At 40.8% G+C, this 26170-nt stretch overlaps 2 protein-coding genes across 8 annotated transcripts in view; both read right to left on the bottom strand.

Moving 5' to 3' along the window:
* Positions 1 to 3006, bottom strand: part of HTRA1 (HtrA serine peptidase 1) — a 33040-nt gene extending 30034 nt beyond the window's left edge. The window contains exon 1 of the mRNA XM_017809302.1: positions 2527 to 3006. Within this exon, the coding sequence (XP_017664791.1) occupies positions 2527 to 2977 (451 nt within the window). The 5' untranslated portion in view covers positions 2978 to 3006. The remainder of the gene's footprint in view (positions 1 to 2526) is intronic.
* Positions 3007 to 8615: 5609 nt separating this feature from the next.
* The window catches only part of PLEKHA1 (pleckstrin homology domain containing A1), a 32756-nt gene continuing 15201 nt past the window's right edge, over positions 8616 to 26170 (bottom strand). For 3 of the 7 annotated variants that reach the window (XM_017809293.1, XM_017809292.1, XM_017809294.1), the window contains exons 3-13: positions 24967 to 25023; positions 24021 to 24066; positions 22430 to 22527; positions 19852 to 19983; positions 19437 to 19580; positions 18366 to 18434; positions 15742 to 15806; positions 14874 to 14937; positions 14468 to 14557; positions 13281 to 13355; positions 8616 to 11126 (exon numbers count right to left, since the gene is read on the bottom strand). In XM_017809293.1, the coding sequence (XP_017664782.1) occupies positions 10812 to 11126; positions 13281 to 13355; positions 14468 to 14557; positions 14874 to 14937; positions 15742 to 15806; positions 18366 to 18434; positions 19437 to 19580; positions 19852 to 19983; positions 22430 to 22527; positions 24021 to 24066; positions 24967 to 25023 (1155 nt within the window). In that variant the 3' untranslated portion in view covers positions 8616 to 10811. Of the gene's footprint in view, positions 11127 to 13250; positions 13356 to 14467; positions 14558 to 14873; positions 14938 to 15741; positions 15807 to 18365; positions 18435 to 19436; positions 19581 to 19851; positions 19984 to 22429; positions 22528 to 24020; positions 24067 to 24966; positions 25024 to 26170 lie in introns of all 7 variants that reach the window. The other 4 variants (XM_017809296.1, XM_017809298.1, XM_017809299.1 and 1 more) reach the window with 4 other exon arrangements.

Genomic DNA, 26170 nt, shown 5'->3' with positions numbered 1-26170 from the left:
GGGTGGCAGAGAGAGTTGTGGGCTGATCCTGCACCCCAAAGAGCAGCACCTCGGTGCAGGACACCTGCTCCACATCCATCCTCTCTGCAGGGTGTAGGGATGAGGACAAAGTAAGCTCTGAGGCTTGTGGAATTTTTCTTGACTTTTGAAGATTCACAATCCCCATTTTACATAGGAAAACATCCCCCTTATGGACACAGATCCAGAACAACCTGCTCCTGCCTCTCTCTCATCCTCCTAAATGCGGCTGGTGTTTGAACAGATGCCCTGGAAAACACTGAAGGACAAAAACAGCACTGGGAGTGGACTGTAGCAGATGAAAATTGAAAAAGACAAAAAGTTTTACTGTATTTTATGCAATATACACAATATTGCACTTGACCAGCTACTGAAGCTGTGTGAAACTTAAAAACAACAACAAAAATGCTTTACAAACACTTCCTCTACATCCCCATCCCTTCCTTTCCCTGGGCCATTGCACTGTATTGCCTGAATTATTCATTTGGGTATGTTGCTATGAAAAAAATTACTGAAGATAACTCAATCCCTGGGTACAAAAAGTACTCCTGAAAATGAACTGAAAGTAAAATTAATAATTAACAACTCTTAAGGAGCCAAATATTAGGCAATGGCTTTTCAAAACAGCAGTTCAAGCGCTTTATAGCCTTCTCTCCATTCCCGTTTATTTTAGGTTCTTTACATATGAAAAAAGCTTTGCTGGCAGCAACTGTTTGCTGTGGCCTAGGGATAAACATGTGGTACTGGTTGGCTTCTCCAGCACTTTCCTTTTGTCCTTGGTGATACAGAAAACAAGCATCGCTCCAACCAGAGGTGCAACAGGGCAAAATGATTGTCTGGCCACGCTCATGATGGGTCTGTGACAGCAGAGCTTTCCCAGACAGGGTCCCTATGCAGCCTGTGCATTTTCTGCACAACCCTGCAGAGGCACGTACTGATCTCAGCTCAAACACAGCCCCAGTTCTGCAAACCTTCAGCAGGAAAACAGTATTGGTTTCATGAATCGAGAAAAAAAACCACAAGGCATTATCTTATATTGGAGGTCAGGAAACTGTGGTGTGAAAGCTTTAATTGTCTCCAATGTCAGCCAATGCCAGCGACGACATCTCAAACACAGCACAGCCCTGATACTGAAGGGAAAGGCAGGGGCACAAAAACTTGATTGTATCGATACCAGAGCTCCAAGTTTGATTTGTAACACAGGATCAGGATTTTGCCTAAACTGAACTTATACATCACAAGATTCTTTTGCTGGAGAGGTAACGACTAAACGTAGCAAAAGATGTGTTTTTTAAAGAAAGAAGTGCAGAAATGGCACAACCTCTACGAAAAGAATGAATCCTCACTCAAACACCACTGACTTCCTAAAAGATGACTTCAGAAATAAAGACTTAATTCATGCTAATTTTTAATATTACCCCCTAAAGGTGCTTGAATGGCTTGGAAGGGATACACAGCCTTGGTTTACGAGGTTTAATCCAGCCTGTATTAGGGGCTGCATCTTGTGACGATCATCCCCTGTTTATCCCAGCACGGTTTTGCCTCACTGTGTGTCACATCCTGCACTCACCATTCCTACAAGACCGAACACTTCACTGGGCTGCTCAGTCCAGCCCCTCCAGCTGCTGAGCCACAGTTTCGTAACCCAGAAATGTCTTTTCGTACGGTTTACAAATATTTCGCATCCGTCCTGCAGCTCTGAGTGCTCACGTTACATCCGATTTGACTACACTGACAACTAAGAATGCCGAAGGAAAAACACCACTAGTTACATTGTTACTTATCGCAGACACCTCCATCCGCAAAAAACCCAAACAAACCCAAACAACAACAAAAAAACCCCAGAGTCAGCTTGTCACGTTGTTACAGCCCCCCCCCCCTTTCCAGCAAGTCTATTACTAATAATCAGAGCGCATCTGCTAAGCCGGGCCAAGACAGGCAGCTGCCTGCTCTGCCCACCCATTTGCTCCATCACATCCGAACGGCTCCTGCATTCCTGGCTTTATTCCCCGCGGCATTTCCCTGTGACAAAGCGCGCTGGATGGGAGCGCGCCCGAGTTATTTCTCCAAACTTTGCTGGAGCCGCACAGCCGGGCTCGGGTCTGCACCCCTGCCCACTTCTGGGGGTTTGCAGCCGTTTCTCCCGGTTTCGAGCCCGGAGTCATCGCTCCTCGGAGGGGTGGAGGGAGACGCTTAAGTCTGGTACAGGATTCTCTCCCCCTCGGTTCTTGGCAGCCGCGCACAAACACCGCATTCTTGCTCTAGTTTCTCGCTGAGCTGGAGCGCCGGACTTGAGCCGAGGCCAACCCTTGTCTCCGGCCCCTCTCCGCGCTCCCTGCCCGGGACGGCGCGGTCCCTCCTCCCGGCGAGGCGGCGGCAGCACCGCCCGGGGACGAGGGATGAAGATGATGGGGCTGAACCTCAGCACCTGCCGCCCCCCGGGACAACCCCCTCCCGTCCCGAACCTCATCGCCTGCTCTCCAGAGGCAGCCCTCACCCCTTCCTTACCCCGCCCGCAGGCTCCGCGCTGGATGGCGATGATGGGCGGCTGTCCCTGGCGCTCGGCTCGGCGGCTGGCGGCCCGCAGCTGGCAGGGGCTGGCGTAGGTCACGGCATCGCTGCCGCACACGGGCTCGCTGCTGGAGCACTGGCAGCGCCCGGCGGCCGCCCGCTTGCGGACCGTGGCCGAGGCGGGGATGCCGGCGCCGGGCGGCACCACGCACTGCAGCCCCTCTCCGCAGGGCGGGCCGCCGCTCCCCGCGCCCCCGCACGGCTCGCCCTCCTCCGCCCCGCACACGCGGCAGCAGCCGCAGGAATCCAGCACGGGCCCGCCGGGGCAGGACGCGGGCAGCGCCGGGCACCGCGACCGATCGCAGCGCTCGGGGCAGGCGGGCGATGGGGCGGCGAGGGCGGCGGGGAGCAGCAGCAGCAGCAGCAGGATCCAGCCCCGCAGCGGCATCGCGGCGGCGGGACGAGGGCAGGGGACGAGGGGCGGCGAGCGCGGTGAGCGCGGCGGGGGCCGGGCAGCGGCTTTAAGCGGCGGCGGGGCGGGGCGGAGCGGGGCCCAGGGACCGGCCCCCCGGGCCGGGACACCCCGCACGGCCCCCCCCGGGACCGCAACACACCCCCGCCCCGCCGCTCTGCCTCTCGGGGTCAAACTTTCTGGGTCCGCCCCAGCTGCACCGAGCGGTTCGACTCGGCGGTGAAAGCGCCGAAATCGGTGATTAAGATCGGTGGAAAGGGTGATAACACTCTCCTGCAAAAAAGAGGGGGGTGTTGAACTCTCTTTCCCGCCTCGGGAATTACGGGAAAGCAATCCAGAGCAAGCGCCGATAACGATTCTGTCTGATAAGGGGATGGGTGGGAGCGCAGAGCCGCCAGCCCGTCCCCTGGGAGAAAGAGCGAGATGATAACGCGTATTATATGGAAATGTATGTAAATATCAGGCACCCCCACGGGGAACGCCCGATATTCCCGCACAAGGCGACCCCTGGAATTCCCGGCTCGGGAAGGACCCGGGAGGCGACGGTCGGTACCCAAGGGCAGCGGGGATGGGAGGAAGGATGCTCCCGAGCCACTTCTGCTCTCCCCGTCGCCTCACCCGAGATTCGCAGAGCCGCAGGGCGGGGTGGATACCAGCAATTAGCAGAAGGTTAATCAAACGAAAGGAAAAAAAAAAGACGACATCCTCCACCATCCCAAAGCAGGCTGATCCAATTTATCCGGCAGCTGGGCAGCCGCCAGAACCTATGGACAGAGGGCTCTCTGCCATATGCTCTTGGAGCACGGACAAGGTGCTCTGAAGGCGGTTTAAATACACACAAGTGCCTTCCGAGGGACGAGGCATCAAGGCCAAAGCGGGGAGGGAACGATTTAACAGAGCTGGGAAATCGAGCAAAGCCAATTTTTTTTTTTTTTAATTACAAGCCGATTAAACTTTTGAACTGACTACCACTCTATAATTATTTAAGTGCACCTTTATCAGGAGCTGATAACCACGCACCTAATGAACTTAACAGCATTTCATCTTGCCTAATGGGTTGTAAATTGTTAGATGTGCTGTGACCAAGGAACTGAGGATGTCAGCAACTACATTAACACAGAATAATTCAGTCTTTTCTCCCAGGAAAAGTTTAACAACGAGTCACTTGAGCAGGCAGAAGCAGCATCCCGGGTGTCTGAATTCAAACCTAATTGTTCCAGGGAACATTATAAAAACTTATCCAACTGTGACCACAAGTGTGCAAAACTCACTTAACTTAGTACCTGAAGGTGGGAAAACACATGTAATGTTCTCAATTAAAGCTCCAATACCAGCCCCTTTACATCTGTTGTTTTCCAGTAGCTTCTATGCTGTGCAAGAAAAGAGATTTCAGAATTGCCTGATTGAACAAGGGACCAAAGGAGTAAAAAGGGGCAATTGACAGCAAAACTGCGTTAGTGTTAAAATCATTACACTGTTAACAAGTCCGAGAAAAAGTTTGAAAATGTTTAGACGCTTAAATATTATACACATTTATACTTACATATACATGTGCATATGTAAGTATATATACATGGATAGATATAATGGAAAAATGTTTCCAAATTTATCCATTTATCCAAGCCTGGGTTTGTTGTTGGTTTTTTTCGGGTTTTTTTTTTTTTTTTTTTTTTTTTTTTTTTTTTTTTTTTTTTTTTTTTTTTTTTTTTTTTTTTTTTTTTTTGTTTTTACCCCTTTTAAATAAAGACAATTATTTAAGGAGAGATTAACAGCTTCTAGTAAAAAAAAGAAATACAGGTTCAGAAAGGATTTTATAAGCTCCTATTTGGAAGCAGGACCAAAATATTCAGTGAATTATAATGGGGTTTTCACCCTCCCCCACCCAGAGAGGCTTTGCCATGGTCAGATAACTTACTGCTTGAAGGCACTGGAGCCTTATCTCCATAGGCAGGAAAAGACGACACACAGTGGGAAAGCTCCAGGTTCTGACAACGTTTTTTCTTAAATAAATGACACAGAAAAGGGATGCACGTTTGTTAATAGTTAAACACTACAAAGGAAATATATCCCAAGGTCTTGGTGAAAACCATTGATTAGTTCACTTCCAAACAAGTGGACCAGTATTAAGGAACTTCTCCTGTTATGTTTTTCTGTTTCTCAAACCAGGTAAGAATGTCAATCTTCTTTCCAGCATTAAAAATATAATATTTTATAATATTAGTTTTATAGTTTTCACGCGGTTACACAAAAAACTGAAAATTAACATCTCACTTTCCAGAATAACTGAGGTAAATCTCTGTAGAGGTTAATAAATTAGCTTACTGAAAAGTGTATTTTTTTGTTATCCATCTAATCTGTACAGAAGCCCGAGAGGCTTTATAAACCCAGAAATTATCATTTCTCCCCCATCATAACATTTTCACACAGAAGGGCTCTCGAAGCCAGCAGACATTTACCACTACTCAAAGAGGCCAAAAGTGGTCTGAAAAACACTTTCACTTGAGGGACTTGGCAGCAAAATATTTCATCTCCCACTTTTCACATGGAACTGGATGACAGGAGGCTCCACCTAGAGATCACACACTAGAAATTCTCCTGGAGGTACAAAAGTTTCGATGCTGCTGTCAGGGATCCACGGATGCTGTGACATCCAGCCCAGCCCTGCAAGGTGAGTCTGCACATCTGGGCACACATGTAAAGGCTGGGAAGCAAGTAAAAGATAAAAAAAAGAGGACACTTGGCTGGAGAGAAAGGGGTTAAGGTGACAGTCTGGGTCTAGAAGGGTTCTGGCCAGAAATGAGGCTGGTGGAGGTTTGAGAAGGCCAGAATGCCTCCAGTATGAGCAAATTCCAAAAGCCTGGACTTTGCAGAGCTTTTATAGGTTTATTATGTCTGCTTTACCATTTTGCTTCATTCCTTAATGGCCTTCTCCCAGATTTCCTGGGGGGAAAATGTAACATCCCTACTCCCACCTCCCAAAACCCCAGGACTTCTCTACTTAGTTTAACATAGTAAGAGAAGCCTTAAAGATTTACTCAAAAAACCCCTTTTTAAGAACGTATGCTGGATTCATTGCTACATACAGAAAAAATGCTGTTGCTTTGAAAGGGAACGGCTGCAAACCAGGGAATTTAAAGCTCCATGTTCTTTTCCAGGGGTGATTTAGCCCCGGTGCTTACAAGCATTGCTGTTGGCATAATTTACAAAATGAATGAACGATCGGGTTGTCTTTTGTAATGCCTCACCTGAAACCAGGTCACCTGCCCCAAGAAACACTTGCTAATCTGAACAAACCCTGTGTTTGTGTTCAGATGGTGTTTTCTTGCTGTCAGAGGGCAAACCCACAAGCAGGAGTGCAAATATCACACTACAGACTGAAAAACAAGCGTTCAAACTTCGTAATTTATAGAAAATAGACTTGTTGCTATGAAAACTTGCAGCAGACACCCACCTGTTGAGAACAGACTGACTCAGGTGTGTGCCCGGGGTATCCTTAAGGAGACTGGAGGTGATGGGAATGCAGTGCAACAGAGTGGTTTAAATTCTTAACAGATGTGTTCACTGCGCACATTGATATGCAAAATTAAACTCGTTTTAAATGCAAATCCATAATTACAGTGTGAAAAGTACCACTTTGAAGAGCAGGATTCGACTTCTCCTACATCATTAGGTAGTGCCTTTACAAATGAGTACCAGTTTCTTTTCCTCTGAGGTTGCACAGAAAATCTGACCTGTCCAATCTGACCAGGCAGACGGTGTGTGGGACACGATTCACTTACAGAGCAGGACTCAGGTTTAACTCTTCCAGAGAGCTGCCCTCAGTATGTCACTGGAAGATCTCAGAAGTACTTCAGCAGCTTACTGGCTTGGAGCATCCAATAGTTAAATAGGCAGTTCTCCAAAATACAGATGAATATTAAAACATTAAATGAAGCAGATAAAAGGTAAAACTATACATAGCAGAGAGGGCTTCAATTTTTTAATTTGAGCTTTTAGACTAAATTTCCCTATGCAAATTTCCCCTTCTTTAATTTTTTCCTTCTCTCCCACCTCTATTTAATAGGGAACTGTTAAAAGAACAGTGATGTTTCTATCCCATACCTTCAGAGTGCATATTTTAGGAGTGCTCAATAATTTTTTCCATCCATTATAAAACAGACTTACTATGAATAAAAAATTTGCTTTTGAATATCAGTATTTTCTACTAATACAGCCATTTTTATGACAGGAGATACTCTCTGATGCCATGTGCACTATTAAATCCTGAGCCTATTTATGCAATTGCAAAACCTCAGAAGTCAAAAAGTAAAATGATTAAAATGGCAGCTGTTAGCAAAGAATGATGTTTCAAACTGGTGCTCTCCTTCAACCTGCAGCCCCAATTCCTCTGTTCTACCTCCAAAATTCCCATCTTTGTGTACTTTGCCTACTGAAAGCAGCAGATGCTTTTTTCCAGTCCCACAGCTGAGGAGACTGTGCTCTGATGAGACATTTTAAAGGTCTTTCTGGCCACAGAATCACAGAATGGTTTGGGTTGGAAGGGACCTTCAAGACCATCCAGTCCCACCCCCTTCCACCAGCCCAGGTTGCTCCAAGCCCTGTCCAACCTGGCCTTGGACACTTCCAGGGATGGGGCAGTTGCAGCTTCTCTGGGCAACCTGTGCCAGGGCCTCCCCACCCTCACAGGGAAGGATTTCTTCTTTATGTCTAATCCTCTGTCTTCAATCAATTTGCTGCTATTGCTGTTCAAAGCTTACAAGGAGCAAGAATTAGAAAAAACACAAATGAGACACCTAAACAACAAATGTGGAACAGTCCAGTGACTCAACAACTGGAGTTCCAAGATCAATCTCTATATATGAAATATACTTTAAAAGCAAATGCCTGACTTGGACAATCTTTAAAGCTGGAGCATGACCCCTAGGTGGTGCTGACATCCTGTTATTCCATGAGGTTAGGGCATATGCCACTTTATTACATATCTTGGACCATTACACCCCTTGGCAGCCACCTTCAGGAACATGGACTGCAGAGTTAGCAGTTACAATTTCTGTAAATGCCTTATTTTAACACAGTGGGTTTAAATCTGTAACCACACAGAATGATTCGATTCCCTCTTCAGCAAAGGGGCACAGAGTTCACAGTCAGATGTGGCAGTCAAAGAGGAATGTAGATAACTGTGCACAGCCTGTATTCCAGGAAAGCACTTCTCAGAGAGAACCCTTCTCATGCAATAGTATAAAGCCAGAAAAATGCACGTTACATTTTGTTCCCCTGAGGGGAGGGGGGTTGTTTCCCCTTCCAGATGGAGCCTGAGTGTTTCCAAATATTAACTTGACATTACTGTGCATCTCCCCTTCCTTTGATGCAAAAGTAACCTGATCGATACCCTCTGCATAACACATAAAACTTCCACAAAAGAAACAGAACAGCAAAAGAAAACCAGCTCATTCTGTTCACCTTCTTTCTCAGGCTCCACAACCCGATCAGATTTGCAGGATTAAAAAGATGTTGCAGCTGGATAAAGGATAATCTGATCTCTTACATGCTGAAAAGGAATATATTATCCTGGTAAAACATTTAACGTGGTGCAAAGAAACTCAGCCAGATGTTATTTTAAGTTACCCAAACTGATTTATTGACAATTTAAATGTGACATATTTACAGCACTGTTTCTAAAATAATTTAACAATTTCATAGATTTATAAAAGTACTGATAAATAGGAGACCCTGACAATTACCAACCACAAATATTTTGCTATGCTACCGAACTACATCAGTAGTTCTTTTCTTTTTTCTCTTTTTTTCTTTTTCCCTCTTTTTAAAAGTCCCATAATGGAGCTGCTTTACCTCCACCCAATGTTTAAAATTGCCAATACCAAAATATATTAAAATGACCATGCAGTGTGAAAGCTGTACCAGAGCAAGTGAATTCAGATGTCAGACTACAGTAAAAATATTTCAATGCAAAGTGTCTTCCACACAGAATGTACTTGTGAAAAAATAAGCCTTTAAAGAGCTATTGTTTTATCTTTATAGAAATTAAAACCTACAATACTAGTACAGACATTTACAGTAACTTCCAATTCTGTGCTAGTTTTCACATATATCTAAAGAGTCAAACAAAACCAGTAATTTACAGATACCACTGCCTTAACACAGTGGTTAGTTAGCTTATGGATAAAATAAAAAACAAAAAGAAGGTGCTGATATAATTTAAGGTTTTGAAATTAACTATATTCCATCCTTATATGACACCAATTATTCTATCCTGGGATCAACAAATTGCTGTGGTAATGCCATCCATATCTCTCAAGCAGGAAGTCAGTTTGGAAGTCGGAGAGAAGATGGACTTGAATGATATGTATCTCAGGTTCCAGGAGACAAAAAAGGTATTGCAAAGCTGGACAATCTGAATCACAGTAAGCAGCAGCACGAGATATTTGTGGGGGGGGTGATTAAAGCAAACATTTTCTCAAGAATGATGAAAAGTACACACCATCTAATCCAATACTTGAAATGTAAAAGGTTCTCCTCATTGGCATCACTGATGCCCCATAACACAGTGTACACACACAACAAATACTCACTTTTTAAACACACATATTGCACAGCCAGTGGGTGCAATACCAGAACACTGGTATCCCTAACACAAGCCTCCTATTTTAAATAGCTGTTTCAAACTATGCTATCCAGAGAGACTCCAAGCCAACGCTCAAAACCCTCGGGAATGGTTTGTGTACTTAACTAACTCAAAAGTGTTTCAACAGCGTGAGAGAAAACACAGGCACTTCAGATTATTAGTGCACCAAAAGTTATAGGCCACGATTGCAGGACTAGGAACAGTTCAGTACCAATAACAACAAAACTAAACAACGAGGTCTTCCACTGATCAATACAGAAACAAGAACTGTTCACAAAGCACTGGTAAGGAAACCACTCTCAAAACAGTAAATGATACATTTAAACAGTTAAGGAAACATAATTGCTGCAAAGCCTAATGTAACACAAACCCTACTTAGTTCAAAAGAGCTAAAGTGTCCAAATTCCAAAGTCCAATTTCTCTTCTCCCCCCCCCTCCAAAACATCACTACATGCAGTCCATTGAAATCCAAATGTGCAAAAAGTTATAACCCACCTTTAGGAGTGCATCAAAAATAGGCTGACTAGTCAAAATATTATTTTAGTGGAAATTTTACAGCACCATAACTAGAATTCCAAGGGAGTTCAGAATTCTTGTTCTGATAACAAATCAGTTGACACTGCTGATACTAAAGAACAGAGGAAACATTTTGTGCATTTCCTGATATCTGAAAGTCATGGAGAGAAACAATTCTCATTTATGCCTAAAATCTTACTGTAGTTCAAGGCGAAATTAAATAATCACATTTGTTGGCAATAAGTTCTCCACAATATAGCATTAGTTGCAAATTTAGTAAGTTTGCCAGATTGGGAATTAAAAATTGCTGGTACTTTGCTTCCTCGCAGAAGTACTTTTTTTTTTTTCTTTGTACGTGTTTTGGGTTGGTTTTTTTTCTAAATTGTGCAGTTTGGCCCCTCCCTACCAAGTGATTTACTATCAGGCTTTGAGAAAACGCCTAAGGTCCATTTCTGACCCTCAGCTGAAAAGGCAAAATACAAACACGTTATATATACACGTGTGTGCCCCCAAACACACACACACACACATATATATAACATCAGTGTTCCGGTGTTTTGTTCTCATTTCCTATAATTTTCTTTGGTTCAAAGTCCGAGCAAGGAAATTAGAGGACCGAACAAATGGATCATTCTCCAAACACTTCCATCCCTACACATCACTAACTGGAAGGCTTGCATCATCCAGATCCACAAGGCCAGGATCCTGTTCCTGAGTGCCATTTTTACTCCGGGGTTCCCAGGGGCCCCGGTCAGTCACTTTGGAAGCTGATTCTCTTGGAGCGACAGCCTGGATCTTGTAGCTCCCTGGCCTGGCCTTGGTAAAAGACTCGTGAAATCCTCGCTTCTCCAAGGCAGGGGGTTTGGTGTGAGGGGCTGGGACCAGAGGGCTGGAATGTGAGGAGGCTGGGGCTGGGCCGGCAGGACGGACAGCATGGTTGGGTTCGGAACAAGACTCGGGATGCTCCTGGAAGAGAAGAGAACGCGTCAGATGAAGCCGCTGAGGTCGTGTTGGAAAGATGCAGTTTTCAGATTTCAACTCTCGGAAACAAAACAAAACAACACAACAACAACAACAAAAAAAACCGAGACAGAAAATAACACAAAGCGAAGCATCAGCCACGGCAGCAGGAGGCAGGTGCTTTCTCCAGGCGGTGTATTACTACGTGTGAGCTCACAGCAGGATGTGACAGCAACATCAGTTTCTTCATTTAAAGACATTAAATTTCTTAAATCAAGCACAGCAGCTCTTTAGACTTTGTAATATAGTCCAGCAAATTGAGGCTCCTTATTTTACTCAGGTGTTAAGTAAGCTTCTGAAGATAAACAATTCAAAGGCCATTGCAAGAGACATCTTTCCAAGAGAAAAGTGTATTCAAACCTATTCATATAAATCAAGCACTTGTATCCTAAATCCTGGAGTAATGCACATTTTACTGTTCCCTCTTCTTGGGGTAACCACATGCCCAATTTCTTCCAGGGACCAAACAAACATAGTAGCTTTTTTATGCTATCAAGACTGTGTAACAATTTCCAGAGCTAATGGACCTAGAGAAGAAACTGATCTTTAAGCTATTCCTTTCGATTGTCTTGTGTTTATCGTTGTTAACTGCTGGTCTGTCGACCTTTAAATAACTGAAAATAATCTTCCACCATTTACCTACTGATAGAAACAAGGTCCCAGACTACCTAGGTCTGATTTAATTGGCTAAAACACAGGCACAGAGTGCCATTTTAGATATTTTAGGGCAGGCTGCCCAACCTACAGCTCTATCTCCAGAACCAGGAGTTCCTCAGGTTGTGCAGCATTATCTATCAGTTCTGCAGGGATGTCTCAAACCCCTGAACACTGCTGGATCCAGTTTTACACGCTGTGATCCAAATGCTGTGTGACAACGCAGTGAACTGTGTGTGCATCAGGAGCTGCAGCTGCTGCCACTTCTGCCATCACCAGTGTTAGTCCAGGAACTCCAGGAGTCTGCCAACCCACGGGCATACACAAATCAAGGCATTTTTCAAGCACATTTGTTAGCAAAAAAACCCCATCCCAGATGTGTGTCCAAGATGCAAATACACATACTAATTGAAATACCTATTCTTTCACAGTAGTTTTTCTTAGAATGTTACCGCATAAATTCATAAATTTAATCCTAATGGATTCTGCCAAGTGCTACCATTATTTCTTTTTATAAATGAACTAATATTATTGGGTGAAGCTGTGCAACTGTTTTGGGACTTCAGTTTTGTGTTCAGTTTCACTGAAGTATTTCACATTATTTACACTGCCTTATTTAATTTCATTATTCTGTTGCCTTTACCTGAGGATATTCCACTTTAGGAACAACATTTGCTTTAGGAGAACATATGGTTCAGTGATTTACCTACTATTCTTCTTATTATTAATAATTTTAGTCCAACAAATGGGACAAAAGGGGTGTTAAGAAACATCTCTATGACTTTTTGCTAATCTGGCCTGAAGGACACTCAGATTTTACTTCCCACACTGGCTGCAATTACACAGTTAAGAAGCCGTGCTGCTGTACTGCTCCTAAGTTGCACTGCTTTGGACAGTGTATCGATTATAGGTTATAAAGCTTCTATGTTTGAACTAATAATTTCATGCAGGGAAATGCCATGCAAATCAGGCTACAATATGATCCTCCCAAACACTGGAGTTACAAGGTGCATGTTTTGTGTGCACGCATCTGGATTAGTCTGTGGGCAGCTTCGACCTCACCTCGCCTTTGCGCAGTTTCAAAACAAATGTAAAGTAAAATGGAAATATGAACTCTCATGCAAATCAGCTTTAGTACTTTGCTACTGCAGTGACATCAGATCACTTACATTTAAATGTTTAGCACACTTTGAAGTGCAAGCAGTGGTTTTGCCGTTTTTAGCTTTCAATTCATTTAAAAGCATGAAAAAAAACCCAGTGCAAACCTGCGAGTGAACGATATTATTGACGAGTTAGTTTTCAGGAATGGTAATGACAACAGGTAGCGTTATTTTTAGCTTTTTTTTTTACAGTGCAAATTAGTCTCTAGTCGTAGCCCTCTGTGAAGAAGGCGAGTTTACATGAGAGCCCACATACGTGCTGCATTCACCAGTTCTTGATGTATACCTCTGTATACAAGGATTCGACAGCCTTCTGGCCTGCCGCATCTGGAACACAGTGCAAAGCTAAGATTAGAGTAACCTGGACTCGGGGAAAGAAGAGAACAGAGGGAACAAGAAGTGATGCAGACAGTCATAGCTACATTGCTCAGTTAGCCCCACATTAAAAAAAAAAACCAACAAAACAAGCATACACCAGGAAAAGTTATCTGCGTATTTTCATTCCCCCCAAAATAGAAGAGAATTTGTAATGGGAGGTTTTATGTAAAACCACGAAGCAGCTCCCAAAAACACAGTTGAGAGCTTAGACTGAGTTACCAGAAACACAATATCAGTGCAAAAGTAGTCAAAAGCCAGATTTAAATTATTATATATCAGCTTATGGGGGTAATGATATATTCAGCTTATTAAAAAATATCCCAGAGCCAGAAAATGAAAACCATAGCATGCAACATCTGAACTGTAAAGTATTCCATGTGCTAAATCTGGACATACTTGGAGACATTGTGATACCACAGTAACTTTCACTACTTGTCACAAGTTAATTTGCACTTTGTACTGAACATCTAATATGGTTTAAATGCAAGTAGGTATGAAATATTGTCTTCAGAAATGCTAAGCTTTGTCACAGTGCCTCAGTTCAGTACTGGGAGATGCTGTTCTCACCACATTTCCAACAGCAAAAACTAACTCATGCAAGCAGAGATCTCTTAGTAACTTTAAACTTGAATCTACATCTGCAAATACAATAAATTATCAACAATGGAGAATGATAATTTAGTAGTGAGAGTTGTTAAAAACAAATTAGGATATTTATCATTTGATTGCAAAATGCAGCAGCTAGCAGAAACACCTGAGAGGAATTAGAAAGTTTCAATTTAACTTCCACACTAGTAGTAGTGACAAAGATCATACTGAACTCAGAGGAACTTTTCTAGGTTAGCACTTGCATTATCTACAGGTTCAAGACAAACAATGCACAGAAAGTCGCATACAGGTAGGACTAAGCCAAGGGCTCAACTAAAAACACTGAGTATTTTATGCCAGTCTGTACAAAGGTTCATGCAAAGAGGCTACATTACTACAGGACAGGAGAGAGGAAAGGCAAAAGGAAAAAAAAAAAACAGTCAGAACTTAATGTGCACAAGTGAACATCAACTAATCACATCTTCTGTGAGGTGCAGAGTGACATACGGAGGCTGCTGATCTCCCAGGTCCCCGCTGTGCTACAATGGCCCCGGAAATTGCCTTTATCCAACTGTGCATGTCCTCGGGACTGTCAGCCTGCAGCAAACAGCACACATGTCATGGTCAACACAACTCAGCTCTCCTGCACCAGAATACCAGCCTAACCCTGCTTCACTCTGTTATTGAAAGCCGTTGGAAATTCTGTTTCTTAACCCGGATGTTTTTGAAGTTCTTACCCTGAATTTACTATTACATTTATATAGTTATATAAAACGATAAATAAAACATACTGAATATCACCTTCCCTCTGAAAATCATGGCACAGTCAAAGTAAAGAAGCACTTCTATTTCAAAGCTGAATTTAACTATGGCAGTCTCTTGGTTTTGCCCCAAGTTTAAAAGAAGAAATTACCTGTACATAAAAGGTTCGAGAAGTTGTTACAATTTCAAAGAGATTGTCTCTCATCATTATATCACTGTGAATGAAATACAAAAATACATCAAAAGCAAGTACAACTTTCCCACTGTATTTTAACAAGATTCTAGGGTGGGCAGAGTATTTGTTGCCTGACTCTTGCATTTCTTGACCACTCTGCTATTGGTTTTCTGCTAATTTTAGCCTTAAGACACTTTAATTTATCAGTGGCATGTGTGCTACTACATATATTTCTAATTGGAACATTCTAAATCATCTAATAAGTTTAGAAATATTTACTGTTCTTGTCAAATTTCTGTAAAATTTCTCACTTATATTTTGTTATGTCTTTGCAAAGTATTAGTCCTAAACAGTAGCCTGCTAAAAAAAAAAATTCAATATCCATCATGACTACTGCAAAGGCAATTATTGCTTAACAAATTGGCATTTGGTGGGAGGGAAACAGCAGGATAAAGAGTGTTCTCATCCAGATTCAGACATCTGATGTGAGTTAATGTCCTCTAAAGGTTCACAGATTATATAAGCAGAACAGAGACTCCTAAAATTGCTGGCTCAGATCAAACAGCACCCATGCATCTCTAACTCATGATTCCATGATATGCCTTTGTTCCACCCTTGTCCGGTGCATTTACATCCTACTGCATGTTACAAGTTGGAAACACACACTAATATAGAGCCCTTAAAACCAGATTTATGCACAAAAACAGGTCCTGTCCCATAAAGAGAGACTATCCCACATGCACACATCAACTGAAGTTATTAAACAGTTCTCCAAAGGGCAGTCTGGCCATGACAAAGCAGGGAATTACATCCCCTGTAATGGCATCTGTGCTTCTCTCCTCACCTTTGTTTGCATTCCTGAACTTTATGGACCTCCTTAAGTGGTATAACCCTGAGAGGTTCCTTTTCCTGGAAAAATAAAAAGGCAAACATATTTCAGTAGAGTATACCTAACAGCTAGAATGGAGTCAGAAAGCCAGAGGTCAGGACAGCAGACTTACATAACTGAGATTTTCAAGGCAGTCACTTATGCAAAAGGTGGTGTCAACCAAAATTTAGTTTGCTTTTGCAAGTGTTAAACTAACCATGGCACTTGCAACGAAGAGGAGGACAAATCAAGAAGTAAAAAAACCCCAAAACATTCATTCCATACCCTCATGGAGACAACCACCCCTGTCCTTCCCCTAACCAGGTCAGAAAATTGAATCTGCCTCAAGCAGCTTATTTCAGTAAAATTGTCATTATATTCATTTGCTATGAAATGCTAACATAGAATATGCTTTATTAATTGTACTGCATGACATGGCTTTAAGCAAGATTAATTGTATTCTGTATTTAAAACAATTAAAAATAATACAAAGAAACTAATCCTACAACATCTGTAAAAGAGTAGCTACTCTTAAAATATCAGGAAATTCTGTTACCATAACAAAAATAAGTGTTTAAGTTTCACGCAACAGGAAAAAAGTGAGACTATTCAAACAGAAATACTTTCACTTTTGCCATGACAGCATAATGTCACACATACTATTATTTTCCGGTGGTTGTTGCAGTAAACCACAAACAAACAGCTTATTTTACCTCCTAATGTGTTTTCTTTAAGCAGTGGTACAATGGACTACTTCAGCTGGCTACAACTTCCAGACGAAACAAAAGCTGTCAGCTCTGGAATAACTTTCTCTACCATTCCTATTACAGATACTGAAGAGATTTATGTTGTTACAGCAAACAGCAAATGTCACTCAAATATAACCATCCTCAAATATCAGTTTTCCTTAGATCACTTGTTTCTACAGCAGATCAAATGTAGAGAGTTTAAAACTCAATGTTTTCAGCTACTTTGCTCCTCTCACCCTCTCTCTGTTGTTCTTAGATTCACTCGTCCCCTACAATGAATTTTCAGAGTAATACATCCAGAGTGAAAGGCAAGATCATCTCTGCAGTACAGACACCTGTCACAGGGAAAGACTCAGCTCAGAAATTACCATTTCCTGAGTCTCATATTGCCTGTATTCCACTGTGCTCCACCTGGCTGACATGGGCTCTTCATCAAACCAGGGTGAGTAGGCTGGATGTCAGGACAAACTTCCAGTGCAAGCCAGAGTGGACTGGAGACTGCAGCTACTGGGAACTAAGTCCAGCAGAAAGAAATTCTCCAGAACTAGAAGTCTGGTGCTACATTATCTGAATATGACCTCCAACTATATGAAACATTATCATGATTATGTTTCCTAAACATGGAATTCTTTGATTAACCACTACAATATGACAAAAGGACACTATATTCTCTACATATTCAGTATTTACTTCCTGAAGAGGGATGACTCTCTTAAAATGGAAAAAAACCTCCTGATTTCAGTATAAATTGTGAAGCAGGATCTAATTCACTGTTCTCTGACAGCTGGTCAGCCCAGCATCTTCCTCAGACTGCAGCAAGGGAATAGTAACCTGAAAAACAGAGGATACTACCAGATTTTATGTTGCTCAAGGAGCATGATGAAACATGGAAGTGTAGGCATTTCTACCATCTAGTATTCTCTCACACAGTACAATTCTTCACTGAGAATTTGTTTGTGAGCCACCTGCACTCAGATTTGCTTTTTAAATAAAAACAGAGGGTTTATTATAGGCAATGAGTCAGAATTGTTATGCTGACAGCTTAACAAAGGTAATGATGCAAGACCAAACTCCTGCTACTGTTGGATACGCCCTCATTAAGAGGGGAGCCAAAGTTCACTTCAGTAACAGCCTGAAATTTGGGTTCTTGACATTTTACATCTTATGTTTGGCCTGCAAACTCAATTTACAATACTGTACAATGCAGACTTCATTCCTTAGGTACAGGTTTTCTTACTGTTATTAAGCGTGGGATTCCTTTTTTGGTAAAACACATTGTCTGCAGAACCAGCCACCTAATTTTTAAATGAAGTCTGAAGACATTTATCATGTGGTCAAAACGAGAGTGATGAGTGGGAAGAAAGGTCATGGAACTGAAACAAACTCTGCAAGAGTTGCTGCTGAACAGCAAATCAGTGTTTTTTGCCTGTCTTGGCTGCTCTGGTGAAACAAGCATGTGGGAAAAGATCCCATCATTTCTATGATAAAACACCTCGTAATTCTACCTTTAAATTAAGAATTGCCAGGTTACAGTTTTGTCTCTCCCATAATGATTTGCTGTTTCAAGAACACAATTAATTATTTGTGAGTGAAAAGTGACATAAGATACTAATACAAAAATCAGGGTGATTGTAGAGTATATCCTATTACTGTTCTCCAGTGTCCTACAGATGGGTTCCCAAACAGACTCAAGTACAAGTTTACAGTTGCCCTATTTTTTTGGTTTATTACAGTACAAACTTAGGAGTTGCAGGAACAAGCACAGTACAGCACATTTTTCAAATACAAGCACATTTATTTAGATTTTCTTGCAACTATCACTGGAAAAATAACACACAGTTGGAAACCTACCAGTTCAGACTTGAAATATCCTATTGTGTTTTCATCTAACTGAAAGTATCTTCTCTTCCAGTTCTTCATCTGTTAAAGGAAAAGAAATAAATATTTCTACATTTTATACATAAAATAAAATATACCTACATGTCATATATTATGCATATATTGAACTATATAATTCTCATTTATATTTATAACATATGATACGGTATAATTAATTTTATTCATAATTATTCATTTTAATAATGTATTTATTATAACTTAAAATAATTATAAATTTCATTTTTTGTATGTGTGATGTGTGTGTGCATATATATATATAGTGTCCCCAAAATAATTATGCAAGGCTCTGCTCAATTTTTTTTTTTAAACTGCAATAATTAAAAAATCTGGAAGCTACAATTTACTATTATAAGATTTATTCAAGCTGTAGAAACTCAGCAGCACAAATATCCTGGAGGAAATATTAATTACAGGTTTCTAGTTTATTTTTAACTAAAAAGGGAGTATTACAAAAAGAAGCTTCATAATTCAAGATAAAATGAGTCTGAGAACTCAAAGATGCGTGTCTTGCTTAATCTGAACTACCAATTCCTTCTTTTAGCAAGGCATCATGTGAATAGTTCCACTTGTGTCAATCAGCCTGAGAAGTTGTACAGTTCTTCCTCTGAACTGAAAAGTCAGCTTTTTGCAAACATTTTAGTGATTTTTAAAGGCCTGCACTGAACTTCGGTCTTAATTTAGAGGTTTTTAATAAGCAAAATAAGAATCTCTACGTAACTGTAGAAGAGAATTCCCAGTTGCATGCACTCACCATAATGTGAAAGTCTGTGCACACACTTTGCCTCTCTAAAATATCTTCAACAACATAACACTGGAGAAAGTCACGAAAAGAAGTAAAACAGACAGAAATCAAATGCTAGAGGAGGATAAGTTTTATCTTTAGCCATCCTTAATACTGTCAGTTGTAGTAATGTTTCTGGTAATTGTGTGAGGTTTTATTTAATCATCTATTTGATCAGTACAACTATCATCTTAGGGACCATTGCTCTTGATTGTTGAAACACACTTATCTCCCACACTTACCACTGCTCCTTGTTTCACACAGTAACCAGCTTTGATAATAGCATTATCTGGGGGATGCTTAGCAGCAAAATAAGGAAGGTGACTTTGTGACCGCTTCAAATAACTCCTGTCAGCCCCTTCACTGCACTCACTGACTTCTTCTTTCTAGAATAAAGCAGGAAAGTAGAAAATACTCAAGTTTTATTCTGAAGATTAAAGAATAACTATACTAGTTATAATAGGAAACAATTGTATCATCCCATGCTCATAAATCCCATTCCCAGTTCGAAAGGACAAAATATTTTAACCGATTTCCAGAGGCAACTGAGAGGCCCTCTGAGCAAGAGGGGAAGCTGACAGCTGTACTGTGATATGTAACACTGTAAAACACAGCTTCCTCTATCAAACAATAACCCACTTGTTTGAAGGGTGTTACCTGGGTAGGTGTAATGATGGGAACACCACCAACAATTTCTGTCCTGTAAGAGACTTGCTTCTTTCCACCTGGGCTTTCAGCTTGACGATTTGCATTATCCATTTGACACAGAGGATCTGACTGCTTTGGTACCTGGAAGTGGAATGTGACAACTGACATAAGTTTTATGAAGACCTGAAAAAGCCCAAAGCATTTCTCGAGAATTCTGCATTTGTCTTCAGCAGGATTTAACAAATGTTCTCCAATTGTAAAAGGCCAGAAATAGCTTACACGGAAATTTGTTGTAATGACTATGGTTTATTGCTCAGAAAACTGGTGCCAAGAAAGACATTTCACTGGATGAAATCAACTGCAAGCTTTGCCATAAGTTCTACACTTGATAGTCAAGAAGCACTGCTACTTTGCAGAAGAATTGGTTCTTAATTTTTCAGTTGCTTTCAGTTTTAGTTGTAAGTGCTTTACACTGGAAACATCCCAGTGCCCTTTGTTACACAGGATGTCTGACCAGGGACATTTGTCCTCACAGGTACTTGGCATGAAGGCTGCATGTACTGCCCCCATTAATCCTACATATATTGCTAAATTCTGTCCAAAAATGACCCTACCTATCTATCATTAACAGTTAGATAATTATCTCAAATGTGGAACTAAATTAAAACTTCAGGGGAATTTCATTTCCCCAGTAAGTGTTTTGATCTAAAATGTTTACTCACATTTCTGAGTTCATGCAGGAAGTAAAACTCTTTAACCTAAGAAATGCACTAACTGGCTACCTAAGACATTCCTATTCATAATCTCCTTACACCCCTAATATTAATATAGTAAATTTGAAGAGATCAAGTCTCACATACAAATATCCCAGCCAGCAACCTACTTGGGTATTTACAGAAGACACCCAAAGTCATTCAGACACAAGGGACACACAAATTGTCTTTACACAGCGAAATATCATCCAAGACTGTGGCACAATGAAATCTTGAAATTGAACTGATCCAGACAAAAAACGAAGCTACTTTACAGTCTGCTGTGACTCTAGTTCCTATGCCTGGGACTGCTTATTTTACAAAAAAAGCAGCCTGCAAAGAAGTACAAACAGTCCTGAGAGCCCAAATGTCAGCCCAGGACAGCTGGGCTGGCCGAGTAACGGTGGCACTCAGCAGCTTCATCCTCTCACTTCCACTGTCCCCTTCTCTGGTGACTCCCTGAAGTGAAGGGAGTGACTCCATTCCCAGCCAAGTCTGGCACTGAAGGACAAGGCACTCCCTAGTGCACAGGGGTTGTAGCTACAGCTTTATAGGCAAGTACTCCAGCTGCCACAAACTCCTGCTTAAAATGCTGCAGACCAACCTCACAACCCCCTCCTCACACAAAGGCATTTTCCAACAGCACTCAGGCACAGGTACACAATGTGCTGGGCTGCAGAGGCTCACAGTCATTCCCAAATTATCAGCACTCAAGAGCACTAAAATATGCAATCAATCTTGGAGGACTACAATCTACAGCAAGTAATGCTCATGTGAAAATGAATAATTGAATTAGCTTAATTATTTGATTAAATAATTGGCCGTACTAAATAAGCTGCGAACAGATTAACAGTTCAAAGGCTTGTTCCTTCAAAGACAGAATACTGATGATTTCACCAGCCATTTAAAAATGCAAGTCAAACACGTGTTAATCAGTGTTGAGACTATATTTTAAATTGATGCAATTATTTATTTATTTATTCACCCTGTTTCTTGAACTGGAAACAACTCAAGCCTGGTTGTGGTGTGTCCTCATGAAAAACCTTTTTGGTTCTGAGGGTTTTTTATTTATCCTTAGCAGTAATGTTTTTATAACTCCAAAGAAATGGCTACTTCAAAACAAAGCAAACAACTCATATAAACATCCTTAGGTAACTTAAAAATGGGAAAGTTACTGACAACAAACACAAATATGTGCACCCATGCTCAGAACCCCTTCTTTGTCAGGGTATGCTCTCAAAACTGTTCATCATCATCACTTCCCCAAAACTGGAGAGAAAACAAAACCATAACTTCTGCCTCCTGAAAAAACTGAGGTAACACACGGGGTTTTGTGTCACAAGGTAACGAGTTGTCCTGGCCCAAACCAGAAAATAACAGAATAATTTAACATCTTCCAGAAGAACCACTAATGTTTCTTTGCACGGATGTTACCTGAAATCAGGAGAGAGCCTTTGGAACTTGGCATGATGTGTTTGCTCAATATTTTAGTGATGCTTTAGGAAATACCAAATTTTGACAACAGGCAAAAGTATGTGTATCTTTCAAATGCTTGCAAGTGTCTTCTAGATATTTCAATCAATATTAAATGTGCACAGTTAATTTTAAATTATTAGAAAACATCCTATGCTGTAATTAAAAATGTAATCAAGCCCATTTTTGTCCGATTTCCAAAAAGTAAAATAAACTCAAATTCAGGTGGAGTTTCTTTAAGTCTTGGAAAGCAGAGCCATGACTTGTTTGTGGTGATAAAAACTGGAGGCAAAGGTTACACATAAGCACCTTGAGACAGTCACCATTCAAAAGCATTGCTAAGTATCAACTCAATCACTTACTGTGATTTTGGTAGCTTTGTTCAGAACATTTACCCATTCAACTAGGTCCTGCTGATCATTGGCTTGTAGAAAGTATTTTCTCATCCCTGCATTCATAACTGTTAAAAACCAGTATGAAATGTTAACAACACTGACATTTAAGAGTAAACTTAACATCATCATGAAAAGATTTGATTTCAGATGAAAAATCCAGTTGAAGTATTCAAGTGCTCTGCTACATTTGGTTTTAGAAAGTCCCTTTAAGATATGTATATCCATTTGGCAGGATTTCTTTATTCTAAAAAACAAATAATTTAAGCTCTCCACTTAAATGACATCATACAGACTGTGACAACCTCATTAACATGACTATGATCACTGGGTTTTATTTTTTACTTTTTACTTCTGCAAAACTCAGTATTGATTACTAAGTAGATGATGCTCAAGACCAAACAACTTGAAAACAGCCAGAACATAAATCTTTCTTTTACTTTAGTGATTTGGCAAAGAAAGCACGTTTTAATAAGTTTATATCTCTACTGTCAACACCCAGCATCCTTTATCCAAAAAAGACAAATGTATTTCTGTGCAACAGTAAAAAAAAAATCATGGGTAGTTTGCTTCCACATTTTAAGAACTTATCTTGAAATAGGTTTTAAGGTGAGCAGTGAGAAAAACCCTCCTGGAATTCTGAAGCATTGCAGCTAAAACCTGCACAGATATTGCTGCTCTACCTATAACATAACAGTCCTTCAGGTCACCACTAACAGCAAATGCAGGCCAGAAACAGATACTTTTGCTTTTCTATCATCTTTCTCCCCAAAGTGGATGGCTTGAAACAAACAGTATTAGATGCAAATATAAATTCAAAACACAAAACCGTATAATGAGTTGACTGAAACAACTCCTGTAGTTGAATAAAATGATAACAAATTTATATTTTTCCTTTAAAAAGTATAAAAAACGCTTTAATAGATTAGAGATATTTAAAGCTTTCAGCCAGCAGCTTGGATAATTAAGGTGTTTTAGAGCTGGCCAACTGACAAGAGCAACTTTACAAGTGCTGAAGACAAATCTCTCCACACATACATGTGCAGAGGAATCTGTAGATGGCACTGAGCTGACACACCAGGTACTTGCCTAAAACCCCTGCAGCCCTACACACGATTTACCAAGTGTTTCACAAGCTCCAACACAGAGAAGGTACCCCAAACAAATTATTTTTCTTCCATGCAGCAACAGAGGCTCCAATTTAACTCGAGAACAGTGGCTGACAGAATTTCTAGATCGACTGTTTTATCAGTGAAACAGATTAAAACAGTTAAATTTCTCGTCTTCATAGCTGACAGGCATGCCATTTATTAATGCCTCAAAAATTTCAGACATCTGAAAAACAGCTCTGACTTACTCCTCATTAAGCTGCAATATGAAAAAATACAAAAACACTTTATGAAGAAGCCAACATTTCCCTCATACTAAAAAAGAAAGTGAATACAAGCTGGTTTTTAAAAATACACTGCCAGCTTAGACAGTAACAGAATTGCAGAACACAATCTTTCCTTCAAGTTTCTGAAGAATGTACTTGATGCACACACCACATGCAAGAACTTACCAAAACAGAACTCTGCCTTTGGCCTTAGCTTAGTTGCATCGCTAACCTGGGAGGGAAATTAGGATTATAAGTGTCACTGTGCATACAAAATATACATCAGATATCACAAGTTTTTACTCTCTTTGAAGTGGCTAAATTCAAAGATTAGCAGCACAGCAAGCTGGTTAGGTATAATGATATACAGATATAACAAAAATACTATATAAGATTCAGTTCAAGATATGCAGCCTATGGTAAGAAAACAGTTTAAGACATATGCCCCTACACCTCAAATTTAAAGATTCTTTACCAGACAAATGTTGAAATCTGAAAACATAACACTTTTGCTTGCATTTTGGTTCATTAACATCAGAATAATGGCCACTTTTCTTCAGGGGTCTCTAAAATGTCAGTGGTGGGGGAGGAGAGAAGCAGGTGTCCTGTTCTGAGGGAGGTGTTGACATTTTTACATTGTACAGCACCTCTGTCAGGGGTGGGGGAGAAGGCAAAGCAGACTTTCTTAGTTCACAGTTCTTTTTCACACATATTTAGAACTGGCTGTATAGAGAGTAATGAAATATTTCTGTCCTGTCTATTAAAGATCATCAGTACCTGCAAACTATCAGCCCTAAAGACTTATTTTCCACTTCATAAGTGGCCTGTCTTTTCAACAAGACTAACTGGAACTCAAATACTCATAAAGAACTGAAATATACAGTTCAGAACTGTTCATTCTATGCTGCACAAAGAACTGCTACTTGAATTCACTACACAAACCTAGACAACATGGTAATTAATCTGTTCTTATTTTAATCTGAACCTGTTGAAGTGTTTGTAACACTTCTCTAACTCAGGAATAGCACACATACAAAAATAGTAAGTAAGTGGCACTTAATTTTGTCTGAAGTTGAGGCTTGTGGCAGATACACCAAGAATTTAGCAACAAGTGTCTTACATATTATCTTACCTTTGAAATATAGGTAAGTTTAATGACCCCAACAGGTGGAGATCCAGAGGGAAGATTCTGAAACAAATCACATATGTCACAAAGTGAAACTGGTTTATTCTCACATCACAGGCAGTGTTTATGCATAAAAAGCAAATAATTCCACAAACAAAAAGAAAATCCTACGTCTTTTTATAGACAATGCACAATGTATGCTTGAAACAGGATCTAAACTACTTGTTTATTATACACACATCTGCTAATCAACTAAAAACAGAAAGACTGCTAGAAACAATGCAAATAGTAATTGTTTCAGAGGTTTATGTATTTTACTAGAGGAAAAAGGATTCTTGTGGGTCTGCATCCAGGAAATCCGGAAAGAATACTTTTTCCTTAACAGATGTTGGAATCTCGTGTACTTTGACCAGGGCAGGCGGAAGGGACGAGAAGTGACATTCATCTGTTATGTCAGAGACTTCAAAGGCCATCTCACGTATTTTCCAGTCACTTCAGGGATTAAGAATGGTCTTCACATAATGACTCTATAAAAACCCTGCTGTTCTTCAAAACTCAAGAAAATCAAGACGCTTCAATTTGCCTCTTGCGAGAAATCCTTTCATTTGTACATGAATGCTAACGTCAAAAAAATGCCTGAACTAGGCCTGGGTGTGCACTGCAAATAGCATTAAGTGTTAAAACTTCTGAAAAATTGCAGTTTCCACAGCACTTCAAGCTTTTGTCCATGTGCCCTGGTTACATCACAGGAGTAACTGAAAAAAAACCAAAAAAACTGCTTCATACCAGTCACTGAGATCAAATGTTTGAAGTCTCTTATTTCCAGCAATTCTTTTTCTCCTCAGTGAGAACTGCTAAATGCTTCAGTCACAAGTCACATTCATCGAGCTGCACATCATTTACATTTTGGGTTTGCTGGTTCCTTTGAACAGCAGACTCCTGCATTTTATCTCTGCTCTTCCTGGCAGAATGGTACATGGATCTTCTCCTGGCAGGCAGCTGCCAGCTGACCTGGATCATGTGCTTTTACTGTCTCTGTACCCAAAACTTAAGCAATTATCTGTCCTTCCCTATGCTAGAAAACACATGGATCCACATACACTGTAAAAGCAGCTTTTATCTAAAGGATGCTCTCCATCACAACAAGCTTTCCTCATTCATGCTGGATTGCAACTGCAGGCATGATTGTGAATTGCTTTTCAATAACTGA

Source organism: Lepidothrix coronata, unplaced genomic scaffold (genome assembly GCF_001604755.1).
Source record: "Lepidothrix coronata isolate B3197 unplaced genomic scaffold, Lepidothrix_coronata-1.0 Scaffold25, whole genome shotgun sequence".
In the NCBI taxonomy this organism is placed as follows: domain Eukaryota; kingdom Metazoa; phylum Chordata; class Aves; order Passeriformes; family Pipridae; genus Lepidothrix; species Lepidothrix coronata.
The sequence above is the reverse complement of the archived record's forward strand: the minus strand, read 5'-3'. Positions and strand labels throughout refer to the sequence as shown.